At 37.1% G+C, this 17,937-nt stretch overlaps 1 protein-coding gene across 1 annotated transcript in view; it reads left to right on the forward strand.

Moving 5' to 3' along the window:
- The window catches only part of CENPF (centromere protein F), a 62,872-nt gene that overhangs the window by 26,578 nt on the left and 18,357 nt on the right, over positions 1–17,937 (forward strand). The window contains exons 10-13 of the mRNA XM_003802049.2: positions 467–589; positions 6,716–6,851; positions 9,357–12,727; positions 13,910–16,750. Coding sequence (XP_003802097.1) covers positions 467–589; positions 6,716–6,851; positions 9,357–12,727; positions 13,910–16,750 — 6,471 coding nt within the window. The remainder of the gene's footprint in view (positions 1–466; positions 590–6,715; positions 6,852–9,356; positions 12,728–13,909; positions 16,751–17,937) is intronic.

Genomic DNA, 17,937 nt, shown 5'->3' on the forward strand with positions numbered 1-17,937 from the left:
ATTTTCTTCATTACCATTGAAATTATTTCTTTCAGTAAACACTGATATTTTTTATATAAAATTTTCTGTTGCTATCCATTGCACTTTTTAAAAAACTGTTTCATCTTTTTAAAATTGAATAATAGATGTACTTTATATGTTGTATTATGTAATCTTTTTTATTCTGTAAAATATATTGAAAATACATTTTCCTAGTCTGTTTCTTATCTCAACTTTTTTTTTTTGGTTGTTGTTTATTATAATCTAGTTTTAATTTTTTTGTGGTTAAAGTTTTTTTCCTTTGTAAGTGATGTTACAGTTTCACATTATGGTACTTTAAATTATACATTTAGCTGTAACTTTGTACCAAAACAGATGGCATCAATTCTTATAGTCCATAACCTTTGTATTATTTAAGAATAAATGATTATTGGAAAAGTAAAGAACATAAAAATGACATTTTACCTTTCTCTTTTCCTCTTTGTAGGTCACATTAGTAAAGCAACATCTAGAGAACAATTTGGAAGAGTTTAAGCAAAAGTTCTGCAGAGCTGAACAGGCATTCCAGGCAAGTCAGAACAAGGAGAATGAGCTGAAGAGAAGTGTCGAGGTGAGTGAAGGGGAGAGCTGAGTATTAATTTCTGTGCAGGACCACGTGCAAGGAGAAAAGAGAATTTCTGTGCTATTGGTCAGTAACTTATCTTGATGGAATCATCTTTCTTTTCTGTTTGCCAGAAGTAAGGATTATAGTGGTATATGTATATCCCTTATGGCAGAATCTGAATGTTAATTTTTCCACTCCCCATTCCTATATAGATACTCGTATATATGTAGCAATTATAGGAAAATATAACTTGTGTTTCAAACATGTACTTTTAAAAAAAATATTGGTTTGGGACACCTGAGAGATGTAAGGATGAAAGAAAGGAAGGGATTTTCTCGGAAGAAACAAAATTGTTTATGGAAAACATTAACTAAATCTCTTTTCTAAGGGTTGGCTTTTGGGTCATCCAATATTAAAAACCTGTGGAAAGTCTTAGATTTAAATAAACAGTCAATGGCTCATGTCTGTAATCCCAGCACTTTGAAAGGCCAAGGTGAGAGGATCAGTTGAGATCAGGAGTTCCAGACCAACCTGGGCAACATAGTGAAACCCTGTCCCTAAAAAAAAAAAAAAAAAAAAAAAAAAAATTAGATGGGCATGATTGCACACACTGTAATCCCAGCTACTTGGGGAGACAGGTGGGAGAATCACTTGAGTGTTCAAGGCTGTAGTGAGCTATGATGATGCCACTGTAGCTTGTGTATGACCCTGTCTTAAGAAATAAAAAAGTAAAATAAAGTAAATAGATAAATAACAAAAGCATGATCATGATGGATGAAGGATTTCTTGATTTAAAATTTTTATAAAAACATCAAGTAATTGCAGATTATATCATTTCTGGCTTTAAAAGTGAACACTGACCTTAATGTTCAGCATATGCAAGCAGCAGTGGATAGTGTCTTTGGAGACGGAGATGACGTTTATTCTACAAGAGTTTCTACATGATGGGGATCTGATGAGTACCTCTGTGTACTGATGGGGTTTATTCACACATACTTTAATTTGGCTTCTTTCTGAATTTATTTAGTGGCCTGGAGTTTATTTTAAAGGCTTAATTAAGTGCCATTTTGCAATAGTTGATAGGCTGAAACAATTTGAATAGAGCCATAAATCAACATAGTAATTTTTGGGAAGAAGAACAACACAAGAATAATAGAAATTTCTTTTCCATCCAACCTTCCTAGGAAAGAATGTTTTTCTGTTTACTCTTTAAATGTTCTATGATCAGTTTTTAGGCTGTAGAGTTTAAAAAAAAATTCTCTATGAATAGGAGTTACTTATTGAGGTGAGGAAAGTCTAAATGTATTTATCCCCACAGCTTTGCTTAGTGTATCACCATGGTAAAATCAGAACATCTGTTGGGAGCAAAGAGGCGACTGTTAAATCAGCTCGCCTCAAAGGGATAATACTGTTGGAGACAGGGGGGCCCCAGCCTCAGCCACCCAAGTGGAAGAAAACTTCACATCCAATGATAGTTTCATCAGCAAACGTTTTCAAATGGAAGTGTTTATTTCAGCAAAACAAATGTTTGCCTTTTGGCCAGTGGGGACCAACCAACAGATGCTTCTGCTAACATTTCCACAGGCAGACTGGCATCGAACTCTTCCCTCTGTGAGCTTCCTTTTCAGCCAGGAACTCTCCCGCGACTCCACTGGCTGCCTGGTAGAAACATTTTGTAAAAGCAATCATCTGGTTAAGAGAGTCCAAACACTTTTCAAACTGTGTGCTTAGCCAAGTCGCAGCAGTGGGCTGGACATTGTCTTGCAGGTGTTTCTGAAGCCTTGTTCATACCCCCAAGGTCTGGCCTGTCAGCTGTAGAGCTGTTCTAGATTAACCTTGGCCTGCACTGAGACACATTCGTGTATCATGTTTCACAGTATTTCATTGATTTCTTTGTTAAATCAGGGCAGCCATGAGAAAGTGCCTAGCACAGGGCCTAGGAATAAATGTTGTTTTTTTCTTAATTTATGTTCATGTTTGTGTTTGTGTCTTCTTTTGAGGATGACATGAAAATTCAAAGAATTTGGCCGGCTCTTGCATTTTACAGTGGTATTGGGATCAGACAGATAATTTACCCAGTGAGAGAGGTGGTGTACCTTGTGGATTTAGAGTGGGTTTAGAGCAATGCAATTGTGAAATTGCATTACTTTTCTGCCACCTTACTGCTGTGTGACCTTGAGACAATGACTTCTCTTTTCTGAGTCTGACATTCTTCATCTTCATGTGGGAACAAATAATACCCCTCCCTTTTCAAGGCTGTGATCATGTTTAAATGAAATATTGAATGTAAAGTGCTTAGCCCAGTGCCCAGCTTAGTCATTGCAGGCTACCTGCTCATTGCTTTGGTCATCATACCTGTAGTGAGTTTTTTGAAACAGTCTCTGTTGCCTTGAGTAGAGTGCTATGGTGTCACAGCTCACAGCAACCTCTCTTGGGCTCATACCTGTAGTGAGTTTTTTGAAACAGTCTCTGTTGCCTTGAGTAGAGTGCTATGGTGTCACAGCTCACACCAACCTCTCTTGGGCTCAAGAGATCCTCTTGCTTTAGCCTTCCAAGTAGCTGGGACCACAGGCACCCACTGCAATGCCCAGCTAATTTTTCTGTTTTTAGTAGAGACAGGGTCTCACTCTTGCTCAGGCTGGTCTCGAACTTCTGAGCTCAAGCAGTCTACCTGCCTCATCTTTCAAAGGGCTAGGATTATAGGTCTGAGTCACCACACCCAGCAATTGTTGTGACTCTTTGAGGTTAGCAATGTTTGCTGTCACCTACAGGCACAGAAAGTATGACCAGGGGAAGGTACATTTAACAATTCATAGTTAAAATTTTGCTGGTTCTATTATTATATCACTCTGGGTGTCTTTTCTGTATTTAATTATAAATTAAGTATAAACAAGTTTAGTATGCTTATAGGTTTTGGATGCTAAAATAATGTGACAGTTGTACTGAAATTTTCCTTGTCCATATTTGGTAAACATGCTGTTCACATTGAGAAATTATCAGTGGTGGAAACGTGCTCTAATGGCTCAATCAAGGGTAAAGATAATCTTTTGTATCGAAGTGAATGGAGAGTTTAGAGAAGCTGCTTGTCCAGCATCTGGCACCAGGCCCATAGCACTGGGGTTGGGCAATAAAATACCATCATTTGATAGCCAAGATGAGGGAACACTTGCTTGGCGACCTCTCCAAGTGTAGAGATCTGTATTACACTAGATCCTCCAAGGAGCTTGGTCTGTCAGGCAGGAGTGATGAAGTGGAAAGGGAAAAATACATCCTTTGTATCTGCCCCCTTTTCATGTACATAGATGTTGCCTCAGCAGGGGCTGTATTAAACTATATTCATGGATGGGATCATGAAAATGCCACACAATAACTGAAATTTGTTTTGTCTGGCCCTAGGAAATAATGGTTCCCTTGCTGCTTCTAAACCGAAGTTGATCTGGGTGGAATTACTTGTTAAACTCTAATGCTGGCTTGTGGTTATGGGGATTTTGTGTTATGTTTTTCCAGAGGAGTGCCCAATTTTGCAAATCAAGTGAGGATGCAAGATATGCCTAGGAGAGTTTATCTTTGTATGCTTAACTCATTGTTGATAATGAGCTACCAAATCAAGTCTTAAGTGGCTGCAGCCTTGTAGAAAACTAATTGCTGGGGGATGGCAGCCTGCACATCCATTTTCAGATGTTCATTTTCTAAATTCTGGCCTTCTAAAATTCTTGTGTTGGTCATAGCCATAGTATTATAAGCCTGATGGGTCCCAGGATTGGCTGAGCATTTCTTCATTTGAAGCAAATATTTACAGAGTTAATGCCAGAATAGAGAAAAGCATGTTAATCTCTCCATTGAGTTTACTATTCATTTAAATGTCTCCAGTTATGGACAGAGACGGATTGAGACCAATAAACACATAAATACAAATTTCCTCCTCTTTCCCTGTTGCTCTTTCTTCCTTCTCTCTTTTTTCTTTCCTTGCTTTGTTCATACTGGGGTATTCCCAGTTTTGTACATAACATCTTTCCAGCTTTCTTGTTAAGGCTCCAGATACAGGTGTCATTTGATTTAATTTTCTTGGAGTAAGAAAATACTTTCTAAATATTGAAATAAAAATTCTGTGTCAACTCAGGTGGTTACATTCTGTTATCATAGTTTCTCTTTTAAGTTGATCTCATTTAGCTGATCTTAGCGTTGGTCACAGACATCTGGATACTGTTAGTTAAACTTTAGGAAGAAATAGGTAGTATTACTAATAATGCTTTATTACACTTGTCAAAGTGCTGTATGGTATTTTTCCTTTCATATTTGTAATCTCATTTGTGGGGTGGTTATTCTGAGTCTGCAGAACAAACAAGTAATTATAGGTTCTATAGTTTAATGATGCTAATTTTAATCAACATTCTTGCACTGTAATGATTATTTTTTGCAAAAATTAACATTGTCTGGTGTGAATGTTAGACTCTCAGTCTTGAGATCAGTGGAACTGCCCTTTAGTTCTGATTGCTGTCTTAATTTGATAGAGTATCAGTCAACTAGTAAAAAGGAAGCTGCATTAGGAGACAGGAAGGGTATAATAATCACAGCAGGTTCTGTCTTATTTTAATGATAAAATGAACGCATATACATGAACAGAGGGCCTGCCAGCAAGTTTTCAAGTACTTTCTACTAGCCAGATTCTCCCTCTTCTTGAATTTGGCTTTGCTACATTGGTACCCATCTGCTGGTAGTAACCAGACTGATAATTGAAGGCAGCCTTCCAACACGGTATTGCCAGGGCCATCTGTTTTCTAACGGTGCAGTAGGGTTTTGGAGGATGGGTCTTAATTGTTTCTTTAAGATTCAAATTTCTCGTCTGCTTCTCAGGGGATATTTTTGGTATTTTTGAAATGCAATTTTAAAAAAACTTAGTCTTATGAATTTTTTTTCCCTTTGAGGGTATGAGGCACTTGGTTCTGTCAGTTTGTAAAGATAATGCCACTACCCTGTGGCCCAGAGTGGCATATAATATAGATTGAGTTATGTATCAGCTATAACAATCACTGAAATTTCAAGTATGAATAGAATACAATGTTTATTATGTGAGCCTTATATAGTTAATAAGCTATAGTTTTTTTATTTGGCATGTAAATGTTTGGTTTTAAGATTTAGAACAGCAAACATATCTCCCTGGGAAATAGAATGGAACTGTGTATATGTCTCTGCTTCTTTTTTATACATTGATGTGTGGATACTCAGGTACCTAAAGAACTTATTTTCATTGTGCAAGGTTAGATTTTCCCTACCTAGAATTAATTCTTCTTGTGTTCTAGCCCTGTGATTTCCCACAGCACATTCAACGTCTCTTTAGTGTTTAGCCCATCCTGGTGTGTATTAAATGATTGGTATCACATCTTCCCTCCACCTGCCCTGAGGGCAGCAACTGTCTTATTTATTTATTTAATTAATTAACTGTGATTTTTAAAATTATTTATTTATTTATTTTTGCAGTTTTTGGCCCAGGGCTGGGTTTGAACCCGCCACTTTCAGTATATGGAACTGGTGCCCTACTTCTTTAAGCCATAGGCGCAGCCCAACTGTCTTATTTATATTTACATTTGTCATACTGCACATTCCAGCATTTTGAACATTATAGGTTTTCTGAACAAACATTTATTGAAGATAATTTTATACATAAAGACATTTCTACAACAGTGAACTTTAAGTTGGTTTGGTAGTGAAAAGTAAAAATTTGTCATATGAATTTCTTGGTTCATTAACACATCAAATCCTTGCAAAGATATGTTTGGTCATTCAGGTATAATACGAACTTGGAGCTTTTGTCTTTGAGGATATTGTAAATAGGATTTTCCTTATGAGCTACCTCTATAATGGCTGTATGAACAGCCAGAAAGTTCAAAGAAATAACATTTCTTGAAGAAAAAAAATTGCCATATTTATGTTATGTGCTTTTGTTTTGACTTCTATTCAGAATGTTATTTGATAGCAGAAAGGCTGTCTGGTATCTAACTTCATTTGGTACTCAGAGGGAAAGTGTGATTCTTCCCCTAGTGATACACATTAGACAATTCTGTGAGGGCTTTTATTAAGGCAGAAGTATTTGAACACTTGTTTTGATTATAACCAATTAGATGTGTGTTTTAGGAAATAAAGAAAGAAAACAACCTCCTTAAGAGTCAGTCTGAGCAAAAGGCCAGAGAAGTCTGCCACCTGGAGGAAGAACTCAAGAAAGTCAAACACTGTTTAAACCAGAGCGAGAATTTTGCAGAAGAAATGAAAGGTAAGTAAACGTAATGTTTTAGTAATTTTTCTAAGCTATTATTTTCATGAGGGAGGATAAATAATATTAGTGAACATCTTTGGATTTTACCATATAGTCACTTTAAAAGATGTGTGTAGTAAGTTGATAGGAAAGATTTTTCCGTCTTTCATTTTTTAGTTTCCAGAATGATAGTTGGACATTTTTAAATTGGAACATATTGAGTCCCCAAATGCCTGATGTTCAGCATTTTGAAACCAGAAGGGTAAATATTTTCCACATAAAGCTAAATTGTCAGTGTTGTCTTTCACCCCAGAGAACTATTTGATGTGACTCAAGTGTGCTTATTAGATATATCCATCCAGACAGCTCATCTGACTCACTGCCATTTCCATGATAATGGGAAAACCCTATATTAAATGCATGTTTTCCAAGCCCTTAATAACCATTGTTTTTTGAGGACTCACTTGGGTGAATGGTTTTATTTCCTTATTTTAAAGCCAGAGAATTAAGCTGTATACATCAAAGGAATCCACCATTCATTTTATATAAACAGTTGAACCTCTATAGTTGACGATCTCCATGCATTGACCACTTCCTTAAGTTGACCTAATTTTCATAGACCAGACGTGCACTACACATACATGTCCGTACAGTACGCCTAGTTTCTTATGTTGACCACATCTGTATGTTGACAAGTTTGTTACAGTCCCATGGGGGGCCAACTCAGAGGAGTTCTACTGTAATTTATTTATTTTCTCACTTGGGACATTTGCATATCTAGGATTTCTTTTAATTCTGACCTGTGGAATGTGTGTCACATTTCTTTGTGATTATTTCCTTTTTGGAATTGCATTCTCCCCAACATAGCTTTCAGTTTTTCCATAGTAACAGGTAGAAATGTCAGTCTTCAGCTTTTTTTTTTTTTTACAGTTTTATTTATTTATTTGTTTGTTTGAGATAGAGTCTCAAGCTTTCACCCTGGGTAGAGTGCCATGGCATCATAGCTCATAGCAACCTCCAACTCGGTCTCAAGTCATCCTCTTGCCTCAGTTTTTTTCTATTTTTAGTAGAGATGGGGTCTTGCTTTTGCTCAGGCTGTTCTTGAACTTGTGAGCTCAAGCTATCCACCCATCTCAGGCTCCCAGAGTGCTAGGATTATAGGTGTGAGCCATTGCGCCTGGCCTGTCTTCAGCTTTCTTAAAGGTAAATTGTAGGAAAAGGATAGTCAAGGAATTTTTCAATGTAGGCTACCAGTGTCATTGAGGTTCTCACAAGCAAAACAGATTGAAGCCCTGTGGCACTGTCTCCACATACCATTGACTCTTAGTTGGTGATTGAGATTGGCAGATTAGAAGTCTGCATTATATCCCACTTAGTGTAACCTCTGAAATTGTGTTAACATGCTGCTTTCATCATCTACTGTGGAAATTCTCAACTTCCATTTTTCCCCAACATACTTGAGAAACAAGAAGCCATTTTGTCACTGTTTAATGATATTGTGATTATTCCCAACTAGGAGAGCTCTGCTGGTATAGGTGAGTCAAGGAGCAGAAAGGAAGGCAGTAATGGAATTTGAAGAAGCTTCCAGATGTTTTTTATATTCATAGACATCACCCTTACTGTGAAGGGCTGAGATATAGGTGATATTATCTTAAGCACACTCACATTTGGGCCTTAAGAGTTAATGATATAGGCTCAGCGCCTGTGGCTCAAGTGGCTAAGGCGCTAGCCACATACACCTAAGGTGGTGGGTTCGAATCCAGCCCAGGCCACCAAACAACGATGGCTGCAACCAAAAAAAATGGCCGGGCGTTGTGGTGGGCACCTGTGGTCCCAGCTACTTGGGAGGCGGAGGCAGGAGACTCACTTGAGCCCAGGAGTTGGAGGTTGCTGTGAGCTGTGAGGCCACGGCACTCTACCCAGGGGGATAGCTTGAGGTTCTGTCTCCAAAAAAAAAAAAAAAAAAGAGTTAATGATATAGAGCATCATTTGTTCTTTTCTAATTAAGCCTAGTGTTGTGGATTTTTGGCTAAAATGATAGAATAGTATTTTCTGTTCTGGGACATCAGAATCAATTCACATTGGAGTGGGGTATTCCTATTTTAGTGCTATTCTTGTCCCAGTTTTCTCTCTTTGAATAAGTATTTCAAAAGGCAGGAAGAATACACTCATACATATAAACACCAACAAAGAAAAAGCAGAAAAGAAAGTTTCCAGTGCTCAGGAAAACAATCCCTTGGTATTTTATACAACAGCATTTTATTAAGCTGCTAGAGAAAAGATTAACAAATGTATTAGTATCCTTAAAATAAGGATCGCATTGTCTATATATAAAGATCTTTTTGTCTTTATATAAGCTTAGTTGATTATCAGATGATTCCATTGTCCAGCAAGTACCCAGAGTGTAAGGCCAATTTGTAGCTCTTAATTTGTTTGGATTTTTTTTTTTTTTTTAAATTTTGGAGTTCATGTAGAATAAGTATTACAAACAATGACAGTTTTTTTTTTTATATATATATATAGCAAAGAATACCTCTCAGGAAGCCGTGCTAAAAGGTCTTGAAGAAAAAATAAATCAGCAAGAAAACTCCTTGATGTTAGATAAACTGAAGCTTGTTGTGGCTGACCTGGAAAAGCAGCGAGATTGTTCTCAAGACCTTTTGAAGAAAAGAGAACATCACATTGAACAACTGAATGATAAGTTAAGTAAGACAGAGAAAGAGTCCAAAGCTTTATTGAGTGCTTTGGAGTTAAAAAAGAAAGAATATGAAGAACTGAAAGAAGAGAAAACTCTGTTTTCTTGTTGGAAAAGTGAAAATGAAAATCTTTTAAGTCAGATGGAATCAGAGAAGGAAAGCTTGCAGAGTAAAATTAATCATTTGGAAAGTTGTCTAAAGATGCAACAAATAAAAAGTCATGAATACAATGAGAGAGTAAGAACACTGGAGATAGAAAGAGAAAACCTAAATGTTGAGATCAGAAACCTTCACAATATAATAGACAGCAAGTCAGTGGAGATAGAGACACAGAAACAAGCTTATGTAGCACTACAGCAGGAAGCTGAGTTCTCAGATCAAAAACATAAGAAGGAAATAGAGAATATGTGTTTGAAAACTTCTCAGCTTACTGGGCAAGTTGAAGCTCTGGAACACAAACTTCAGTTGCTATCAACTGAAAAAATTGACAAAGACCAGTGTTACCAAGACTTACATGCTGAATATGAGAGCCTCAGGGCTCTGCTGAAATCCAAAGAGTCTTCTTTGGTGACAAACGAGAATCATCAGAAAAGTCTTTTGCCTTTTGAACAGCAGCCTGATGTGAATAATTCCTTTCTAAATATAATTAGAGAACAAGAAAATGTGCCTTCAGAAAGGAGCAAGTGCTATTTAGAAGCAGACCAAAGTTCAAAAAACTCAACCATACTGCAAAATAGAATCGATTCACTTGAATTTTCATTACAGTCTCAAAAGCAGTTGAACTCAGATCTCCAAAAGCAGTGTGAAGAGTTGGTGCAAATCAGAAGAGAAATAGAAGAAAATCTCATTAAAGCAGAACAGATGCATCAAAGTTTTGTGACTGAAACAAGTCAGCGCATTACTAAGTTGCAAGAAGATACTTCTACTCATCAGAATGTGGTTGCTGAAACTTTAGTTTCTCTTGAGAACAAAGAAGAGGAGTTACAACTTTTGAAAGAAAAATTAGAAACTGAGCAAGCAGAGATTCAAGAATTAAAGAAGAGCAACCATTTACTCAAAGACTCTCTAATGGAGCTGCAAGTTTTATGTGAAACCCTGAGCTCAGAGAAAAAGGAAATGGGTGCTGTAATTTCTCTGAATAAAAGACAAATTGAAGAGCTGACACAAGAGAATGAAACTCTTAAGGACATAAATACAACCTTAAATCAAGAGAAAATGAACTTAACCCAAAAGAGTGAGAGTTTTTCACACTGTGTAGATGGTAAAGAGAAAAGCATTTCAGAGTTATCTGATCAGTATAAGCAAGACAGACTTACTTTATTACAAAAATATGAAGAAGCCAGATATGCATTTGAGGATCTTAGTGAAAAATACAAAGCAGCTCAGGAAAAGAACTCTACATTAGAAGGTTTGCTGAATGAATGCACCAGTGTTAGTGAAAATAGAAAAAATGAGTTGGAACAGCTAAAGCAAACATTTGCAAAGGAACACCAAGACTTGTTAACAAAACTAGCATTTACCGAAGAAAGAAACCAGACTCTAATACTGCAGTTGGGGACGGTGCAGCAAGATCTGAGATCTGAGATTCCAGATACCCAGAACAATTCCAAGAGCAAGGTTGATGTTTTAAAGCAAGATATCATGACTTTAAAGGAAGAACAAAATAAGATGGAGGTTAATGACTTACTACAAGAAAATGAGCCACTGATGAAATTAATGAAGACTAAACATGAATGTCAAAACCTAGAACTGGAACCAATTAGGGACTATGGGAAAGAAAGAGAGAGTGAGATAAATAAATGTAACTTTCAACTTCAGATGAACAGTTACAGTGCACAACTGGTGCAGTTAGAAGCTATGATAAGAAATATGGAATTAAAACTTCAGGAGAGTGAGAAGGAGAAGGAATATCTGCAGCATGAACTACAGACAGTTAGAGCAGAATTAGAAACCAGAAGTTTGCAAGGTATTTTGTCACAGGAAATTAGTGGCCTTAAAGACTATGATATGGATGCAGAAGAAAAGTATATTTCAGTGCTTCATGAGTTGTCAACAAGTCAAAATGATAATGCACACCTGCAGTGCTCTCTCCAGACAGCAAAGAACAAACTGAATGAGTTAGAGAAAATATGTGAAATATTGAAGGCCGATAAGTGTGAACTCATGTCTGAGCTGAATGATTCCAGGTCAGAATGTATTACAGCTACTAGTAGGATGGCAGAAGAGGTAGAGAAACTAGTAAATGAAGTTAAAATATTGAACCATGAAAATGGTCTTCTCCATGGTGACTTAGTGAAAGAAATGCCAGAAGGTGATTTCACTGAAAAGCAAAATGAGCAGCAGTCTGTGTCCTTGAATCCTTTGGATGATAGTAATTCCTATGAACATTTGACATTATCACACAAAGAAGTTCAAAGGCACTTTGCTGAATTGCAGGAGAAATTCTCATCTTTGCAAAGTGAGCACAAAATTTTACATGATCAGCACTGTCAAGTGAGCTCCAAGATGTCAGAGCTTCAGACTTACGTTAATTCATTAAAGGCTGAAAATTTACTCTTGTCAGCAAATCTCAGAAATTTTCAAAGTGACCTGATGAAGGAGACTAAGCTGGATTCTGAAGAAGGGCAGGTTCCATCACCATCATTCTCTTGTGTGCCTGACAGCCCTAGTCTTACCAGTTTTGGAGAATCCTCTTTTTACAAAGCTCTTTTAGAACAAACTGAGGAAACATCTCTTTTGAATAGCTTAGAAGGGGATGTTTCCAAAGATGAGTTTTATGTGGATGAAATGTCTAACAGTAGTTTGGAGGAGGAGAGTCTGACCACGAAAGAAATACCATCTTCCTCAGTGAGGAGTGTGGAAGAACTCGAGACCCTCTGTCAGATGTACTTACAGTCCCTCAAGAACCTAGAAGAGAAAATAGAAAGTCAAGGGATTATGAAAAATAAGGAAATTCAAGAGCTTGAACAGTTATTAAGTACTGAAAGGCAAGCCCTCGACTGCCTTAGGAAGCAGTATTTGTCAGAAAATGAACAGTGGCAACAGAAGCTGACAAGTGTGACTATGGAGATGGAGTCCAAGTTGGCGGCAGAAAAGAAACAGACGGAACAACTGTCACTTGAGCTTGAGGTAGCTCGCCTGCAGCTGCAAGGTCTGGACTTAAGTTCTCGGTCTTTGTTGGGCACCGATATAGAAGATGTAAGTACCTGGTGTTTACATGCTGTTTTTCTCTTTATGTGACTAGTAGCCACTCAATAATTTTTTGTGTGTGGGTTGAAATCTATATTAAATGTAAATTAAAATATTTTTAGGGCTCCTGGAAATAAAAATACAGCTTAAATTTTTGAAAACCAGAACTTTAGGGAAATGAGTAAACCTTATTTGCAGAATAAATTTCTATAGTGACTAGATTTGAATACTATGTATGGGAAATTACTAAGTGTTTTTCAAGTCTGAAGAAAATTATATTATGAAATCAGAAGGTCTTTAAATGCTTATGTGTTTTCACCTTTTGCAAGTTAATGAAGTAATATTTGAATATTAATACCTTATGAGTGGTAATGTGATACGAATTTTTAACCTCATGTCCAACTATTTTTAATATTAGAGCCTTATAGTCAGGAAACTAAATATAGGAAATTCTTTATATATTAATGGGTATTTTCCCTCTAACAGTTTGGTATATTACAAAAATGTGATTTAGTATCAGTCACTTAAAGAGACATTATTCTATTGAATGTGTAATTGTGAGTTATTTATAACTTTGTTCTTTCTAGTCTACCAGCTTTACTAGTAATGCTGTTCACAAATGCTGAGTCTCACCTGATTCTCTATCTACCTTTGAGCTAGGGAGGGGTAGTTAGGATAGCAGATTTCCAAGTGAGACTTAAGTATGTATAATTATCTAAGAATGTACATAGTAAGTGCTGGATTGATGATTAAGTCCTTATGCTGAGACTATATCATGAAACTTTACTGTTTTCTCTTTTGAAAGAATATCATAAGTATTTATAATAAGTACTTAAAGTGGAAGCTGAACATTTTGTTAGCTTCTTATTTAATAATTGCAAAGAGAGATTTTACATATTCTTAGCAAGGAAGATAAAATGAAATTTAAATACATTGTAATTTAATTGATAAAGTAACTGAGCTGGAGTAGTTATCTTCATGATAAATATCTTACCTGCTGCCTTGCCCATAAAGACCACCTCCTCATGTTTAATTTTGTTGAATATTTGGATAGAGAGAGGAGGGTATGGTAGGAGATAGGTTTAGCAGAGTTTAGATGACAGTTCCTAAAAAATAATAATTAAGTCTGTTTATTCTGTTTCAACGACTTGTGACAAATAAAATGCATCTTCTTATCTGTTATAAATATAGGCTATTCAGAACCAAAACGAGAGCTGTGATGTAAAAGAATCAGAAGGATATACTCCGGAAACTATAGGACAAACACCAAAGAATGACAGTCATCAGATTTGCGATAAAGATGTTCAGCAGGAACTTGGTCTGGAGACTAGGGAAATAAGAGAGACTGACGCAGTCAGACTTACAGAAGAGTGTTCTAGGGAGCAATCCCCAGAAGTTGGTCAAGAGATGTCAGGGGAAGAAAAAACCCCGGGCTCTTCAGAATGCATTTCTGAGTTGTCGTTTTCTGATCCTAATTCTTTGGGACCCATGGATTTTCTGGTGAATCAGGTAACCATCCAGAATCTTCAACTGCAGGTAAAAAAGACATCAGATGAGAATCTGAGATTACTTTGTGTGATAAAGGACCGTGACAAAAAAGTTGAAAATTTGCTAAATGAAATTAAAGAATTAGACTCAAAACTTGTTTTACAGCAAGTACAAATGAAGACCAAGATTGAAGCATGTGTAGAACTAGAAAAAATAGTTGAGGAACTTAAGAAAGCAAACTCAGATTTAAGTGAAAAATTGGAATCTTTTTCTTGTGATAACCTGGAAGTATACCAGAGAATAGAAACTTGTGAAGTTCTCAATTCTAATTTAGGAATGGGCACAGATAATTTGTCATTTGAACACATTGAAGCCAAGGTGAATGACAACTGGAAGGAGAGATTTCTTGGTGTGGAAAATGAGCTGAATAGGATCAAATCTGAGAAGGCTAGCATGGAACATCATGTCCTCTCTGTGAAAGCGGATTTAGAGATTGTTCAAACAGAGAAGCTAAATTTAGAAAAAGACAATGAAAATAAGCAGAAAGTTATTGTCAGTCTTGAAGAAGAACTCTCCGTAGTCACAAGTGAAAGAAACCGGCTTCATGGAGAATTAGATATAGTGTCAAAGGAAAACAAAGAACTGGACCGGCTGTCTGAAATGATGAAGGAGAAAACACAAGAGCTCGAGGCTCATCAAGGTGATTGTCTCCATCAAATGCAGGTGGTGGAGGCAGAGGTAAAGAATAAAACAGAACAACTTCAGACTTTGTCCTCCGATGTCAGCCAGCTGCTAAAAGATAAAGCTCATCTCCAGGAGCAGGTACACAGTTTGGAAAAGGACTCACAGGCACTATCCTTGGTAAAATGTGAGCTGGAAATTCAAATGAGACTATTGAATAAAGAGAAAGAATTGCTTCTCAAGGAATCTGAAAGTCTGCAGGCCAAACTGAGTGAATCGGAACATGAAAAGCTCAATGTTTGCAAGGCCCTGGAGGCTGCACTGGTAGAGAAGGGTGAGTTTGCAGAGAGACTGAGCTCCACGCAAGAGGAAGTGCATCAGCTAAGAAGAGGCATTGAGAAACTGAGAGTCCGTATTGAGGCTGATGAAAAGAAGCAGCTCCATGTGGCAGAGAAACTGAAAGAAAATGAACTGGAGAATGATTTACTTAAGGACAAAGTTGAGAGCCTTGAAAGGGAATTACAGATGTCAGAAGAAAACCAAGAGCTGGTGATTGTTGATGCTGAGAATTTGAAAGCAGAAATTGAAACCCTAAAATCACAAGTGGAGGAGATGGCTGAAAGCCTGAAAGTTTTAGAATTAGACCTTGACATGGTAAGGTCTGAAAAAGAAAATCTGACAAAAGAACTACAAGAAAAACAAAATCAAGTGTTGGAATTAGACAAGCTGCACTCTTCGTATCAAAGTCTGTTAGAAAAAAAGGAGCAAGTGACAATACAGATCAAGGAAGCATCTAAGACTGTGGCAGAGATGCTTCAGAATCAATTGAAAGAGCTAAATGAGGAAGTTATAGCTTTGTGTAATGACCAAGAAACCTGGAAGAGCAGAGAACAGAGTCTGGACTCCTCAGTGGAGGAAGTGCAACAGCTGAGGAGTAGCATTGAAAAGTTGAAAGTATGCATAGAAGCTGATGGCAAGAAGCAGCTCCATGTCTTAGAACAACTGAAGGAAAGTAAGCATCATGCTGATTTCCTGAAGGGAAGAGCTGAGAATCTTGAAAGAGAGCTAGAGATAGTGGGGAAAAACCAAGAGCATGTGATTCTTGAGGCAGAGAATGCCAAAGCAGAGGTGGAGACCCTAAAAGGAAAAATAGAAGGGATGGCCTCAAACCTGAGAGATCTGGAATTAGATCTTGTTAATATAAAGTCAGAAAAAGAAAATCTGACCAAAGAATTACAAAAAGAGCAAGAGCGAGTATCTGAATTGGAAATATTGAATTCTTCATTTGAAAATCTACTATTAGAAAAAGAGCAAGAATTAGTACACATAAAAGAAGAAACTGACACTGCAATAGACATGCTTCACTTACAATCAAATGAACTCAATGAGAAACTAGCCAACCTATGTAGTGATCTTGAATGCTATAAGACTAAAGAAGAGAAGCTAAGCAGACAAATAGATTGTCTTAAACTTGAAAAGGGTCAGTTGGCGCTAGAACTTGATGAAACCAGAAGTAATTATATTACTTTGCAATCTTCTGTGAATGGCCTCATTCAAGAAGTAGAAGATGGCAAGTATCTACAAGAGAAGAAGGATGAAGAAATCAGTAGACTAAAAAGTCAAATTCAAGACCAAGAGCAGCTAGCCTCCAGACTGTTCCAGGTAGAAGGAGAGCAACAACTTTGGAAGAAGGAAAAAGTAGAACTGGGAACTCTGACAGTGGAATTAGAGCAAAAGATCCAAGTGCTACAATCCAAAAATGACACACTCCAGGGTACCTTTGAAACGCTGCAGAATTCTTACAAGGATATGGAGAATGAACTTGAATTGGCAAAAATGGAGAAAATGTCTTTTGTCGAAAAAGTAAGTGGCTTTATCTATTTATCTATATGATCATGAGGAAGGGAAACCACTTTGTGAATATTTCCTTCTAGACAGCATCTGCCATGTTGGACCAAACTTTGTAAAGGCTTTGTTTGTTGAGTTTTTTACTGAGGGAACAATGAGTTGACTCTGGCAGTAATGACTACTTTGACACTTTCTTATCAGACATTTTCATGAATTAGACCAAATTGTTGTTTTTGGATTTTTGGCTGTCCTCCTTCTCTTCTTTTCTTACTTCTTTCCTTTCTTTCTCTCTCTTTTCTTTTTTAAAGAGTTGGGGATCTCACTCTCTCACCTAGGCTGGAATGCAGTGGCATGATCTAAACTCAATGCAGCCTCAAAATTGTGGGCTCAGCCTTCTGCGTAGGCTAGGACTATAGTACAGGTATAAGCCACCATGCCCAGGTAATTTTTTAACTGTTTTGTAGAGATGGGGTCTTGTTATGTTGCCCAAGGTGGTCTTGAAATCCTGGTCTCGGGCAGTCCTGCCTTGTCCTCCCAAAGTGCTGGGATTGCAGGCATAAGCCACCATGCTCAGCCTGGACCAGTTTTATAATGTGGCACCTCCATATTAGACAACTTGGGGCTGTGCACAGTTCTGGATTCTAATTATATTTCCCTGTTTACACATAAAATAGAGGCCTCCCTATACCCAGTTGAGAATCACTACTGTAGAAAGTATAACATATTCATCAGGATCAGAAAGGATCCTCCCTTTGGACCCTCCCTTTTTCCCCTTTTAGAGAAAGAACTTTGGAAAATACTAATATAATTATAACCAACAGAATGCTTATGGTTCCCAGGACTTGTCCTGTGTATTTTGTGACAATTGTCTTTTTCAGTTCCCTCTTTTATACCTTCTCTTTGTGCAGTTTCCTCTTTTGTGTGCTGGTGATTAAAGGGAAGATTTGCCAACAAGAAGCTCAGTTGTTAAGGAAAAATTAAGTTTTGGTCCAATATGCTTATTTACTGATCTAGGAAAGTGATTTCTGCAAATTAAGTTTTCACTGAATAAATATTGAAGAAAAGAATATCGAGCAAATGTAATTTATTGTCACTGTGTATTTTCCACAAATTTCAGGGTTTTGTACACCTTGCAAGGGGTAGGTAGCAGTTAGAATGGAGATGATGAGACAAACCAAACCAGGCTGTTTAAGCTTCAAGGG

This window comes from Otolemur garnettii, unplaced genomic scaffold, assembly GCF_000181295.1.
Source record: "Otolemur garnettii isolate 467f Iridium unplaced genomic scaffold, OtoGar3 scaffold00229, whole genome shotgun sequence".
Classification (NCBI taxonomy): Eukaryota; Metazoa; Chordata; class Mammalia; order Primates; family Galagidae; genus Otolemur; species Otolemur garnettii.